The sequence below is a fragment of the Clupea harengus genome, chromosome 12 (genome assembly GCF_900700415.2).
Source record: "Clupea harengus chromosome 12, Ch_v2.0.2, whole genome shotgun sequence".
NCBI lineage: Eukaryota > Metazoa > Chordata > Actinopteri > Clupeiformes > Clupeidae > Clupea > Clupea harengus.
The window spans coordinates 2,895,420-2,911,537 of record NC_045163.1 but is presented as its reverse complement, the minus strand read 5'-3'; the positions used below and the strand labels follow the sequence as shown (position 1 = coordinate 2,911,537).

At 39.5% G+C, this 16,118-nt stretch overlaps 1 protein-coding gene across 2 annotated transcripts in view; it reads left to right on the top strand.

Annotated features, from left to right (window-relative positions):
* Nucleotides 1–16,118, top strand: part of znf462 (zinc finger protein 462) — a 43,032-nt gene that overhangs the window by 5,443 nt on the left and 21,471 nt on the right. For both annotated transcript variants that reach the window (XM_012833736.3, XM_031578034.2), the window contains exon 2: nucleotides 15,870–16,103. In XM_012833736.3, the coding sequence (XP_012689190.1) occupies nucleotides 15,890–16,103 (214 nt within the window). In that variant the 5' untranslated portion in view covers nucleotides 15,870–15,889. The remainder of the gene's footprint in view (nucleotides 1–15,869; nucleotides 16,104–16,118) is intronic.

Genomic DNA, 16,118 nt, shown 5'->3' with positions numbered 1-16,118 from the left:
CCGCCCTTACATGACACATCTATACTGACTATTGCTTCTATTAACGTTAACACCAAGGACATGTTCAACAGTGTTAATGAACAAAACAGTAACACACAGTTGTTACACTTTAGTGGCTGCCTCTTTTGAATGACTATCCTTGACTATTTTGCAAGAGACAACTATCAATATTAGTAGATTAATAGTTGGGGGGGGATTCCACAGAAGCATCCCCATAAACAGAATAATAATCTGTTAATAATAATCAGATATTTAACTGAATGTCATTTTGACGTACTTTCTGCACCCTTGCACATGTTTTGACACTGGGCTACAGAATGTGTGTAGACTGCTGCAGCTGAATGTGCTGGTTTGTATCGTGTTGCCTCCTTCAGTGACTGTATCTGCATGCCCTCCTGTGTGCCAGCACTATATGGAGAAGGGAAAGAGCTCCATGCGTTTGTTGCTTTTGCATGAATTCCTGTGATATATATTCTGATGAGTGATCAGCTTTGTCATTAAATTCAGTTTAAATGACATTTCCAATCCCTCTACAGAGGGGGTACTGAAACAGACTCAGAACTGGTAGAAACTTTTGGAGCTGCTTGTTCCTCTGCCAGTTAACTGGAGCAGGACAAGGCTGTCTTTGAGAGGCGAACAGGAGTGGTCTTGTAGGGGAGATCCTAGCTCTCTGGTGCACAACATCAGCCAAGCCTCTGTCCAAGGTAGATTAAATATTTAAGAACTTGGAAAGAGTTCTCCCCAGTAAGTTAATATTGATGGGTTTCTCGTCTTTCTCCCACAAGTGGTGTCACGGCAAGAGGTTGGTTTAGCTCACCTTTCAAAAAAGATAAAAATAAACCAGTGAAAGGTTAATTTTGAGATCGAGTTTACTATATTTTCAGACTTTAGAAACTCAGATGTGTAAAACATATTTATTTCATAGTGATGTGTGTGGGAAATATACTGTTTGAGTTTTATCATTTCCAAAAAAAAAAAAAACGATTTCTATATTAGCATAATACACAGGCAAGAAAGCTTTAGAAGGGACAGATCTGTGGTTTATCTTCTGGCGACCCAAGGCCTTCAGATCATCATATCACTTCAGCCAAGTTCTTTTGCAGAAGTGTCTACTATGTCAGGGCCACAAGGAAGTATGGTCCACAGAGTGCAAATATGAAACATCTAGGCTTCTCTCAGATCCTCCCATTTTTTGTATTCCAATTTATTGTCAATATATGGGCTTGTTGCATAGCGAGATTAAATCAACTATTTGAATTTTGTGGAACTTGTTACTGCTCCTGGTCATACTATATGTGTGTATGAGTAGCATACATCTTTAAAGTCTAACCGTGGGTTTAACATATTCTGGTAGCAATACGAGTGGACATCTTGCCCACTAGCTAAATTATACATGCATCAATTGACGAAGTGCTTCCATGTTACCAAACTATCCAAACATAAAAAAGCACACACACACGTTTATTTTTACGTCCACTCAATTGGTCAAGGCCAGTGTAATCTGCAGCCAAACTAGCCTTTGTTTCGCATTGATGAGTGCGATGCAACGCAACAACATATGACAAATAGCCTGCAATGGCCTACTTTGCACTGTGAAATGATTGGTAAGCTCTACATGTATGCTCATTTTACGGATCAGTGGAAGGATTCCTGTTTTTCCATATACACATATGGGTGTGTGTGTGCGGCATTGCTGAATTAAGTGCAAATCATTCAGAATGTGCAGGCAGAGTGAATCTGCTAGAATTGTCAAAAGACTTTTCATTTTCTGCCATCTTGTGTGATTTCGTAAGTAGGTCCCATTCGCCACTGGCCATCTGGTTGCTAGCCCAACTCCCCGGGACAATCAAGTTTTCCCATCGGGCTACTAAAATGCAATGACTCCCTGTCCAACAGCCTATCAGAAATGATCCCCTAAGTGAAATAAAATTCTCCTGTATTCTCCTTTTCTGCTCTTTTGACTTGCTATTTGGTGGAAAAACTTTGACCACAGAACAGTGGTCCTGAGTCCAAAGTCCTCTGCCACCCCAGCGTTCCAGGCGAAATAGTGCACCAGAACAGCTGAGATCAGTACTGTTTAAAGTTTACAGCTGAAGCTACTCATTTGCCTGGCTGCAAAGAAAATTCTGAAATGTATGCAGGAGATCAAGATGAATCCATACACATTTCTTCAACCAGTAGGCTAGCCACGATGCCACTGCTGCTGCTTACTGTGCTTATCCTGTTCATGAACTTAATACAGTATTCAATCATCTGGAGGGAAAGGATAATGTGAGTTTTTATTTTATTTCATAATCTATGCCATCACCTCAAACGAGTGTAGATGTGGTAGTAGCTCAAACAAAGCACCTTTTGCGTCAGGTAACACAGTGGATAAACTCATTTAATGGGTTTTTAGTTTTACTTTTAGGCTAAATTAATCAGATCCTTGGGTTCACATCTTTTGCTGTGGCATGATTAAAACCTTTCCCCCGCTTCAAGCTGCAGGAGAGCCATTTGGCTCCAACTAGGTGGTGTTTGATTGCTGGCTTCAATTGCAATATATCAAGTTAAATGTAAACATTAACTTAAACAAAATGCATGACATTACAACTAAAAGCCCCATTATGTGAGAATTGGTATTTTTTGAAGAATGTAGCTTACTTTTACACCACTGTCGTAAATACAAATCACGCTTCGAGACCCCCTAATGGACAGTGCACACGTGTATTTGTTGACAGGCTGAAGGATTGAGAACAGGCAAAGACAATGGCAGAAGCCAAATAAGTATGTAGACTGCCAAGGTAGAGTAATATCACAAGATTTTACACAAATATGACTGCATAGTTTTATTTATTGCGACATCGGAGATGAATGCTAACATAACCAAAGAATAAAAAAATGACAATACTGCTAACATTTTCAGCCCATATACATTGGGCCTCATTCTCAAACGCAGTTAAAAACAAGTTAAGAAGAAATGTCTTCTTAACTCCACTTACGAAGCCCACCACAAGATATAGCAAGACGTATAACTAATAAGTTATAACTAACTAGTCCAACAAAAAGGAGGCCAGCTCGGCATCTGACTTGTGGCACAGACACCATTCTCCGTATTACAAATCAGTGTACCATCAAAATGCTTTTGAAGTTGTTATTTTAAGGTAAAATTGTTGCATAATGTTACTTTAACACACACACAAAAGAAGCAATTAAGAAAAAAAAGTAGTGGACAGCTGCGGCACATCCGTATGGGCACGTCGGGCGGTACCCCACTAAAAATGCATCCACTTGAAAACAGATTGATAGATCAATTGTTGTTTGTTAATGTATTCAATTAGATCTTTTAAAAGTGGTGAGGGATTTTTTCACATTTTAGTGTCGCAAAAGAAGAGTCTAAAGTTAGAAAGTCGCGAAAACAATGATTGTGTGTTTAAATATTTGCGTGTGAGGTTCACCTTGCACATAACTCGCCTCTTCTGCTACACTTAGTATAGTAGGTTTCATGTGGACACAGGAACTCCACAGCGCCCCACAATTTCCGCATGTAAATCTGTGGTCAGATATGGAACTGCAGCGAGCCCTCATAAGCAGCCGTCAGACAGTAATAATAATAATAATAAAATAATATACATTTGGCTGTTAACACCATGCTGGACCCCCAGGCATCTCAACGGTATACCTACAATATTAATATTAGTCCACACTAGGCCTATCACCATGGCTGTCATGACGTGCACCATCAAACAACCTAGAGCTTCTTGACTTGAATCGAACAATTGCAAATTCAAGAAAGATACCACAGTGATGTCTAATTAATATTCCATTATACTGTAGTTTTAGAGAAAACTTGAGAGAAGCCCTCTGCCTGCTGCAGGCAACAGTACACAGATGCTAAAGTTAGCTTACAAGCCATCGGCCACTAGTGCTGCTAGCTAGCTGTGGGTATGACACACCAGCCATCTCGGACTTGCACTGTAAGCCCCTTTCATCGATGACTCCTGGCCACATTGCAGTTTGGGTAGGCACAGGTATATCTGTTTATTCATGCCCGCCATGGCCATGGGTAGGGCAGAGCAATCTCTTGGCCTGTGCTGCTGTGTGTTGTTGTTCGATGAACTAATTGTCATTGAATGATAGTGTTTGGTATTTGTATTAGTTTTTGTGTGCTACTGGGGAAGAACCCTGTGTGCACTGAGGAAAGGACCATACCAGTGGTGAACCATTGGGGGCAGTTCTCTGTAGGCCCAAACAGATTCCAGCGCTCCAGCTCCAGTCCGTGTGTAGCTGAGGATGAGGAGGCTTTTTACAAACTGTTGAAAACGTAACTGCTGGGGCAATGTATTTGATAACTGATGGATTTTGAGAGGGCAGTGTTTTTTATCATATTATTATTATTATTATTATTATTATTATTATTATATTTGTTCTCAATTATCACTTTAGAATTTTATTTAGTGTTTGTGGTCTCGCACCATAACTGCTTGAGCAGCCTGTGAATTGAAATTGTGCTGAAGCCCCTGAGCCAAACCACAATAACAAAAGTAGATAACGATTTCATTAGTTTTTGTCCCTAGTGAAAACTTTGACCTAAAAAGATGGAGAAACAGGGCCCAGGTTATAAAATCCCAAGGTTTTCCTTTAAGCAAGAACACGTAGCATTCTGTCAATCAGCGCATTTGTATGTTACAGCACGTTGCAAAACTTAAATCTTGTGTTCGATTAAACTTGGGAGCCCCGCCTATTTCTGTGATGGGGGCGACAGTGGTACAGTGGTAGAGAAGTCGTTTAGTAATCAGAAGGTTGCTAGTTCGATTCCCTGTCCCTGTCGATTCCCTGTCGAAGCGTCCTTGAGCAAGACACTGAACCCCTAATTGCTCCTGATGTGCAGTGTGCCATCAGTGTAAATGTAAAATGTAAAATGTGTATACATTGTAAGTCGCACATATGTAAGTCGCTTTGGATAAAAGCGTCTGCTAAATGACTAAATGTAAATGTAAATGTAAATCATGAGCTGCTGCTGCTGCTGCTAGTGGACTTGCATATGTAATAACTAGATGGAATTGAATCATCACTCTAGCATGTTTTAATTCTGCGAGAGGCTTATGTAGTAATATTATATTTGTATGGCTGATGGAAGTAATATAATAATAATATGATTTGGCATCATGGCATCAAATGAACTGAACTGTAAGTGGTTTCATTCAAATATGGTGGAATATTACCGGTGCACCCATACAACTGCAGTGGAAAGATGTGGTTTATTTCACTTAAGGATTTTTATTTTGCAAGCTTTCGATTCCGTATGCGTTTCTCTGTCTTCGTTCCCAAACTAGACACCTACCTACCACCTTGATATTTATGATTATACAGTTTATAAGGACAAATGTTGTTTAAAGCATAGCATTCATTCCAAGAATGTCCACAACTCAGAGAGGGTAGATAAATTGAAGACTTGTGTGTCTTTGAAAGATCAAGCGACTTTTGTCCATGAATTCAGGTAGCCCTTTGTAAAAGCATCAACACTCTTGAATCGGGGCTATATTGTGAGTTTAAGCCCCTTCAAAATGGTTAGACTTTAACTGGCCTTATATTTGCAATAGAAAATAGTTTCTTAAGTTATACGTGACCCGAGTTATACGAGACCTTACATTTGGCTATGCTTAATGCATGAAATTATTAAAAAATGCTTAGCTCAGATTTGTTATTCTTTTACACTGTTTTGCTTTTGTAGTGTTCTGTAATGTTCTGATCGAGCTAGATGATGAAAAAGAATGTTTTCACCACACCCAAAGGAATGCAGCCTACTTTTAGAACTCACTGGAATGCCAACCTTCTCTCTCAGAAGTAAAAGTGATCATTCTCCTGTCCTGACATAGACAAGAGGGCTGGATCTAGGTGAAATATGCATTTTACTGAAATAAACCAAAAAGCCTAAGTAAGAACTAAATATATTTTTGCACATGGGCTACTAGTTTGAGCACAGAATGCTGATAAATAGAGAACATCATGCTCTCTCAAGAGAGCAGCACACAACATCTTTGGTTACAATTGTCTTTGCTTTGGTAATACTATCTAGAATACTCAAACTCACTGGTCTCTCCTGTAGCCTATGGGAAGTAATTCATTCAGCAGATTTTCCATTCAAGATCTTCTCAGACAGCTTGTGGAAATCGTCTAAGGTCATGGCAGGGTTGTGGCCTTCAGCAGGGATTGTTCTTTTGGTGGTACAACCTTGGGAAAAAAGAGATGGGGAAACAAAGAACAAGTAAGAGAACTTGCGTAGGTCATTGCTCTGAACTAGATTCCTGTCTGTGTAATGAGATAGCATGGGGTGAAAATGGGTGGAGAGTGAAAAAAAAATACTTTCATTGCCTTGGCCTTGAGGAGCACAAAATGGTGGATGACCAATGACTGCTTGCTCTGACTGACGCTGCAGTGTGGCTGTGAGTAAAATGGAGTCCTCTGTCTGGCTCCAGCCTCTGCACTGCCTCCGCTGTGGCGACGCAGAAGATAATTCTGTCAGACCAGAGGGAGCAGCCAAGTGAGGGGACTCTACTGAAACAGGTTGAGCAATACAGCCGTGTACATGAAATGCTGAAAGCTCTCTGGAGCCAAGAAAGAGAGAGAGAGTTCCAGTCTTTTGAGAAATATTTTTTTCTTATTCTGTGCTTGATAGTGGATATTGTTTTTTGGGTTTTTTTTTTAAACACATGAGGATGGAAAAAATGTTGGTCATCCCATCTGTTTTTATCTTTTTCAGTTTTATAACATTTGATAACATCTGTAGTCCAGTTGTTTGTTAGTCTTTGTAAGTCTTTAAAAAAAGAAGTCCAACAAGTAAACCTTGTTCCATGGGGTACCTAAAATACATGGATATTCTGAGCAGGAATCTGGGTGGTTAGGAGGACTAAGAGGAAGAAAGCAATGGGGTAGTGTTAAGTATTAAAGGCTCTCTGGGTGATTTCAGGTTGCCATCTGCTAGGGTCTAACTGAGACATGTTCTGACCTTGCAGTATAAGGAATTCCAGACATCAAACAGCAAATTATCATTTCACTGAAGGATTAACAATGTCCCCGCCACTGTAATGACATTTTAAAGGAGATTCTTGCTTGACATGGCAGGATATATTAGAACCAGACCTTAGATTACATTGAAATGGACACATTTTTCTTTGTTCATGTCGATACGTTTCTCCTCTATGGTTGTATTTGTTTTTATGACTAGTTTAAGATCCAGTCTGTTTGTTTTGATGTTTTGTGAATAATTGTTGTCTTTGATGTTATTTTCTAAGACTTTAAGACTACCAGAACAGGTTTTCTGGAAATTGCATCACCCACTAACTGCTTACTGTAGATCCCTGAACACTGAATGTTCCGTGAGACTCCATCTTGTCTACCAGGGTTTGTTATCCACTTACCAAATATGAATGTTGTTTGAAGACAAACACAGATCTTTTTGAAACTGATGAAATGTAACATAGAATAATTCTTGAACTGGGAACACAATGGGGCATAAATGTCCACCAATAATCCTTGTTATGTTGATACATATAAAGTTATAGGTTAAATTGGCCATTTGCAGATTGATCTGTACTCTGTCATATTTGTCATATTTATCTTGACCACACTGTTTCAGTGTCGTGTCCTCCTTCTGTAAAGGCTATGAAGCTAAAAAATCTGTTCATTTGAAAAGGCCTGTCTGTTGGTCTTCTCTGAGCTACTCCATGCTAGTTGGTAAATGGTTGACCTAGTTCTGCTGCCATATGTTTCCTGGAAATGGATTTGCTGTGAGATAAAAGCCAATGATTTTTCTTCTTGCTTTCGGACCAGAAAAGATTACTGTTAGGCAAAGTAATGTTGAAAGATCAAGCCAGTCTCTAAGCTGAGCATTTTAACTAATGGGCTGGATATTGTTCTTGATTTTAAATGTTTCAATTCTTGATTCAGTTTAATAAGTACTTTTGACTGCTTATTTTGAAGTATATTACATTAATGGAGAGAAAATGATATCTAATCTAAGAAATGTGTATGGATATTTTGTGAAGAAGGCGGCCACTTGATAATGTTCATGTTAAACAAATTACTTTAGATTAAATTATTAGATTAAATTTGTTTTACAGAGGTGGGGTTTGGGGTCATAAACCAACATCCTCAATAATAACCGAAATATTAATAAATATTATTTCTAATGCACTGTTCTAATGTTCTTAAAACGTAAAATATAATTACAATATAAATACAAGCTCCTACTCGGACAAAATTATTTGAACGCATGATTGAGTCTGATTTTTTTGCTCGGAAATTCAGTGCCCCAAATACTAACTAACTACACCGTCACCGTTTGACTCACATTTCTGGCACACTTCTGAGTTTGTCTAGCTTGGCTAGAACTCTTGACTTCTCTGCCCTGTTCTGTTTTTGATTTCTTACTTTTGAAGAATTGTTTTATGTTCTGTTTTCTTTTCATACTGAAATATAGCCACATGCTTTTTAATGGACAACCTGGTAAATCAGATTCTCGTACATCTTTGAAGCAATTTAAGCTACCTTGAGCCCTTGCTAGCTAACTGCCTTAGCTACAGAGTAATCTAGGCAGCTAGCTTATATATGTAAATTGCTGAAGCCAAATTAACATTGATGGCAGTTAGCTGACAATTAGCTTGACAATTAGCTTGGCCTGATTTAACTGCCTGCTTTATCAATGGCCCTTCCAACTGTTAAAAACCTCCAGAGCCTATCAAACATGTTTGGTTTTGTTGGTTGTGATTGTGAGGCGGTGGCCTTATAGGTGAGTTATTGGTCAAGCAAGCCTTTGTAGGGGAAGTATTCACAGTTTCCTTTTGAAATGTTACATTACCTGTAGGAGCTATGAGATGGGTATGCTAGCCCTAGCCTAGCATTATGTTTTAAACATGTTTGTGTGTTCCCAGGCATATTTAGATTTAACAGAAAGCAGTGCATTTACAAACATTTCACCTCATAGGCTGAGATGGTGATCTTTGCTATTTTAGTGAATTTTTCGGTCACTGAAAGGCATGATTGCCTCGTTCAGTTCACCACCTCAAATTGTAAAAATCTGTAGAGATCAACTGAGACAAAAATAATTTACTTCGTGTTGCAAATTTCTTTGGTGTCAATACACAAAAGTGACATGACTGGGTAGTGATTTGGGAGAAGAATAGAATAACAAATTACTAGAAATGTAACCACAAATGATTCTAACTTGCCTCATGTTATCTGAGTGATTTGTGAAATGTTTATGCTGACACACACAAAAAGTGAAAGAAAATAGTCTTGATCAACTTTTTTATTCATCTTTTTTTAACTATTAATTTGAAGAAAAAATACCAGCTTTATAATTCAAATTAATTTCATTATTTCTCAGTTTCTCATTTCTAGTGTTATTTAAAACTCCTTTCAACTCATTCTGTTAATCTAAGGGGTTACCAAACTGGAATTGTATCTTACTCAGTAAATCATTTGGGCTGAGATCTGCATAGGTAGATAGCTTGTCTTCTTAAACATAGACAGTATGAATGTAAATCCACAGAAATACAATGTAATCTGTGCACAACCCCCCGCCTTTCTCTTCTCTACATCCCTATTGCCAGAGATGGTAGACCAACGGATAAGGACAAAACCTCTGTGCTCCTAATCAGCTTAATGTTGGCTTATTCAAAGGCCCTCTTTCAGAGGAGCAGCTGCTGTCGGCCAGTTTGAGTAGAGGGTGTGACTGCTGGCAGAGCTTGCTGATGCCGAGAGACCGGTTGGTGATTAACAAATGTCAGTAGACTTTGGAATCTGGGGTGCAGAGTCAGAAGGCTTTGTCCTCTGTACATGGAGGAAGGTGTCCCAGGTGGCTGGGTCAAACTGGCTGTGTTCTCCTGCTTTTTTTTTTGTTTTTCTCCTTCACTCTCCCCCTTCTTTCCCACTATCTTTGCTCCTCACCCTAAGGCTGCAGATGTTTTCTGAGCTCTGAAAAATGAACTGCAGACATGCCTTGCATTTTTAGACCTCCTTGTGGAGCTTTGTTGGCAGTTCTCCTTTTTTTCTGGCTTGGTCTTGAAGAGACTGTCACCCTGACCTTTTCCAGGAACCTCAATAATTTTTTTTTAATCCCAAGATGCGAGAGATATTGTTCCAAGATATGAAAGGGCTAAGTCAGGCTGGCATGTGTGAGCATTTTTTTTTTCTGTCCTCCATTTAGCTGACTACGCAGGCAGAGGACTTGGGCACAGTACATCTGGTGGATAGATTTCTGTCAGCAGTTCTCCAATGACTAGACAGTCAGTGAGGTGGATCTGAGGACCTACATTATGAACACCTAAGCACACTGAGCTTCCTCCTAAAATGGCTCTGCTTAAACCTCAGGGCAGGCAAAAGAAAATTACGGGTGTCACCCTTTCAGTCTGCCATGACTCACGAGAAGCAGAATATTTGTATGTAGACCGGTAAAGTTGGTACATTTAGTTTTATTTCTCTTTCTTTGTCTCCCCCTCATTCTCTTCTCTGGATTTTCGATTTCCCCACGTGGAAGCTGGCATTGCGTGGTTACTTTGTTCTGGGTCCCTCTGAAGTGGCAAGAGATCAGGGAGAGGCTGTTCATAGTTCATATGACTTGTAACTCAAACTGGGAAGACAGCAGGAGGCCAGCAGGTCTAGAAGGGACAGTGGCAGCACTCATTCGAATGCACGTCTGATACTAGATGCCTGCATTTCACTTTGTTGGGGGAAGCAATCATGAAGGTCAGTTCACCTTGAGAGAATTTAAAATGGTCTTTATTTTTCTGTGATGGGAAATACAAATCCTGTCTTCCCTCATTTTAGGAATGACTCACACAATGGACCGAAGGGTATTCGGCATGAAATAATTCACACGTTTTGCATATAATACACGATAATCACTGGCAGTGTAACATTTTCCTGCGTTTATATACTATATTATTCTGCAAAGGGTGAAGGATTACTCCAAACTATGCTGATTTCAATAACACAGACGAGGGGACTATTGGTTTGAACCAGTAATCCTCTTTCCATCTATGCAAATTTGTGTCCTTGCCATATATTATACAAGCCTAGGGCAAAATAGAAAGTGATGATGATTCATAACCAAAACAGTTCAGAAAACAACAGCATCATTAGTAAATATTATTATTGTTTCTTATTGATGCTGCTGTATGATGCCCATTGATTTAATTTCTATTGCCTCATTGATGTTGATCTTAGGAGTTAAATTTGTTACATTAAAAATGACATCTTCATGAGGCGTCTTCAGCTTTGTCTTAGGGTGTTCTAGACAGAGAGATGAGAGGTTGAAAGCTGCAGTCCTCAATCCTGGTGAAAGATTCTTAATATTTATAACTCTGTAGCCAATCAAATAAAACCCTTCAGTGCTACTGAAGCAAAAACAAAAAACAAACTAAAGTGTATTGGATTATAATTGAGGACGGTGCCTTTAAGTTGTTTCACTTCTCTCTACCACAGCCTTTTCTACAACTGGCACCTTTGGTTAATATGAGCAAAATGGGCAATACAATTAAAAAAAAAGATTTAACCTGAACTACAAACAAATACAAAATGACTTTAGCCAGAAAATGAAATGATCTTGCCAAATACGTGTCTGGGACAATGGACGTGATTTCGTGCCACCCTGACATGCAAACACAACTTTGGGATGAGGGGGAAAACAATCGCCAGGACGTATTGTTTTCCAGTGCACAACACACAGAAACCATGACATTCTTGAGATTGTTACACCTCGTTCTATGATGCTGGTTTGAGGCATTCAGTAGCCTAGAAGCTGAGTGATGGCGCCTAACATGACTTCATCTTGCTATCCTCCACCTGTAGCTCGCTAGCTCCCCACTCAACAAGCTAGTCTCTAATGTAAGTAAGCCGCTAGCACTCAGCTTACCACGGACAGATTTACTGGCCACCTCTCTCTCCCTGGAGGTGCTGGACAGGATGGCACGCAGATATGTGTTCATTGGTGACTATGCTCCTCCAGAGCGAGGGATGTGGCCTTTTGAGTGAGGTTATGATTTAACATCTGATAATATTCTACGTTATTATATTGCTCCCCAGAATGTTGCTAAAGTTCCCTTGAATTGAATGGCCCAACCCAACCTTTGGAGGTCTGATATTTCTGATCTGATATTGACCCCTGCAAAAAATGTAATCACATAAAGTGCCGTACACAAACACAATGACCTTTTTTCAGCTTTCAAAGGCTGGAAACAACGGAAGAATTACACAGCCCTGTTTGCTATCCATAAATACCCATAATTTAGTGATATGGGTCAGCTGTGTAAATGTTGGGTATGTTCATCATATTTATCTCGTGTCTCATATCAGGGACTGAACACAATAATGAATTACAGAATTGGTTACATACAAAATTTGCTAAACTCTGTGGCAAAACACAAAACTATTCCTGCTATGTCATGAAACTACAGGGTTTGGTACTATGGATGCGTTTCACAAAGGTTAGATTATACAAACACAGATGATTTGAAAATCAGAATTTGTTTTCAACAGTTATGCACCAGGAATGCACAAGTATTCTGACCAGGAATTTCAGCTTGTTCATCGGTATCATGCCATCCAGGATCTGATGCTGTACCAAGCAGTGCAGTATTTGGGACATGCTTATGTTCCTCAGCTTTCATTCAAATATTAAACGTTGCCCTGTGTGCCCTTATTATGTACATCCTCAACAAATTCAAAGTGACTGCCACTCAAAAATGTCCCTGGCAAAAACAAGGGTAACGTGTGTAATGTTACGTTGAGTAAGAATTTCATTGTATCTGTTGTTCTGGGAACTTAACTGTGATTGGTGTATGTGAAAGTGGCCATGTGATGGGATGAGGGTAATAATGGCACAAGTGGAAAAGGCCTGATATGATAATGACGTCCCCTGCCCAAAGTCAAGGTTCCCATAATCCTCCGCATTTGCATGGCAACCTCAGTGTACAGAGTATTACACACACAGTTTCCAAGGGCTGGATGCAATCTGATGGAATTGTCTGATGTAAATACAGCAGCCTGCTGGTGCTCCTCATCGGCAGCTTATCCTGAGGTAATAAAAAATAGAACAAATCACCCACATAATCCGCCTCAACTATTGTTTCTTGAACCAAACCATTCAGCAAAAAAGATCCTTATGTGCATCTGTCACTGTCAGGTCTTAGAATGTGTTATTTTCCTTGAGGTTATGCGCTGTAGACTGGAGCTTATTTCTATTTCTATTTCTCTCACTCGCCCTCTATCGCTCTCTCCGTGTAAATAACTCAAATGTATTTCACACAGTGGGGTCTGAAACCACATGAAATATCGGCGATATTTACTTATAAACCTGGAAATGATTAGAACGTGTAACAAAAGTAATGGGTAACATAAATATGATATGTAAAATGAAGAAGAAATATTTAAGATTCTGCACTATTTCAAGGTAAGCAATTCAGTTTAAGCAAACTTGTGGTATTGACTGTTTTAATCCCTTTCTACAAAAGGTCAGATCTCCTTGAGTTGTTTCCCTTCCATTCAAGCATGCGTTCAGATGACACTCATGTAGACTTCCTCTATTCATCAGAAGCTTGTTGAAGTAAATTAGCTTGTAGCTATTGTTTGCCTGTTATACACATGGCTGTGCTTTAAGTTTCCAGCACAGTATTGCTTACTATGTAGCATTGTGATCATGGGAAACATTGCAACCCAACTGAGTGAAAGTGTCAGATGTCAAATTGTTATTTTAAACAGAGGGAATTTCTTAAGCCATCATGGTTAGAGTGGAGTTATCAGATTTGCAATGCTTGGAAGCAGTGTTTCCGTTAGCTGGTAATTACCATTTTTGGTAAAATTATTAACAAAATTTATAAATGAAAAACTTTCCGGTTAAAATGTCCAGTAATAATATTCATATAAAACATAAAACGTGTCCCCCCAACATCGTTGGCAGGGAGGTGAAACAATGCTCAGCCCAACTTAGTGGGAATTTCTGCTCTCACCCAAATGGTCCTGTCAATGTTAAAAACATCAGTCGTAGTCCCCCTTCCCAAAGTCCCTCATCCATCCTCTCCTAATGACTACAGGCCCATTTCCCTCACCTCATTGGTGGTTAAATCACTCGAGAGGATTATCAAAACCCACATTATCAACTCATGTTATCACTCAGGTCCTGGATCCACTACAATTTGCTTATTGCTTTGCGAGAGGGACAGACGACGCCATTGTGACTCTTTTAAACTTTCTGTATATGCATCGGGAGGGTTGTAAAATACATGCACAAGTCCAATTTCTCTTCTGCATTTAATACAATCCACCCACTAATCCTGGCTGACAGACTGAAAGAGCAGGTTTGCCTGGACTCAAAACTAATCACATGGATTTGGGATTTTCTTTATGGGCAGATCGCAAAGGGTAAGGAGAAGATGTCAGAGATGTTTTACCTCTAGTTGCCGACCACAGTGCTGTCACCTTTGCTATGTATTTTATACACGGGCTGTTGTCGTAGCGGAAACCCTGGACACCATTTAATTAAGTTTGCGGATGACACCTCCTCTGTCAGCAGGAGCAGGATGAAGTCAAACATGGTCCAGTTCTAAATGACTTTGTCACCTTGTGTAAGGCTTCACATTTGAGTTTAAACACAACTAAGACCAAAGAGATAATTTTTTTTACTTTAGATGTGATGCTCCACCACCCACCACCCTAACTAGGATCAGAAGAGAGGAGATTGAGGTGGAGATGGAGGATAAATATCTTGGTCTCATTATAGATAAAAAAATATTCTGGGATCAATGTGCGGATGCTAGTTTATAAGAAGGGCCAACAACGCATGTACTTTCTTAGAACACTAAACTTGTTTAACGATGACAAGATTCTCACTATATTTTATAAATCTTCCATTAAGAGTATCCTTTGTTATTGTATTGTATGCTGGTATGGAAATTCCAAAATTACTCATCAGAACAAATTGGGTAAAATTGTGAAGACCTGTGAGAGATTTCAGCAGTAAGCTGACCTGTACCATCTGTATCTGACCAGGCTCTCTGAGAAGGCAGACAAGATCTGCACGAATTCATCCCATCCACTTTCAGTGGAGTTCCAGCTGCTCCCTTTGGTGGGGTAGATACCTCAAAATCAGAACCAATCAAGCAGAAATCTCTTTTATTCCCATGACTAACTCAATTAAACAAGATGTGGTAACATGGGGCGTCTGGGGTAATACATGGACTAGGGGATGTAGAACACAATGGACTTGTGGATGGGAATGCAGTGATGCATAAGGGATGTGTGGTATACTTATTTATGTTTATTAGAGTTTTTGGCATACAGTTATCAACATGCATTTTAAATGTCTGCCTGGATTATGTATATTTATGAAGGATGATGGATGAAATATATATGATAGATATGTACAATCAGTAAGAATTGCTGATCTAAATTTGTTTTGAAAACCTTGGTCAAGTTTCATCCAGCCATCATGCATCACAGCTACCTTAAGTTGCAAGTCTGATTTGAATGGTATATTACAACTATTTTGTAAATAAAAATAAAACTATCGTCGTTGATCGTGATCTTGATGTTGATTTTGTTTAAAAAACAAACACTTTCTATGTGTTCTTTTGGAAGACAGTGTGGCTATAAAAGAGTGTGGTGGTAAACTAGCAAGAGTGTTTCTAAATTACCAGCCGTTGAGCGTCCACCCTGACCAAGAATTAAGAATGGATAAAATTGCCAAACATCTCAAATGCAAGATTTGTCACAGCCAACAGCTCATGCGGAAATCTATTTAGAGAAACTTGGTGTTGCAGAAAATAAACAGAATAACAACGATATTGAGCTACATATATAATACAAACATATTTTATTTGCTTTTTCTTCAGGAGTCTGTGATTCCTCTGCAATGGAGGTGCTCCAGTGTGATGGCTGTGATTTCCGTGCTGAGTCATATGATGACCTCAAGGCACACATCCAGGATGTCCACACAGCCTTCCTGCAGCCCACTGAAGTTGTGGACGGAACACCGGATCCGTCGAGGTCTGTGTCTCCAAACTCCCTCAGCCACCCAGAGGATGAGGAGGAGGAGGAAGACCTTTCGACTGGCACCGATGATGCAGGTAGGAAACCTTCTG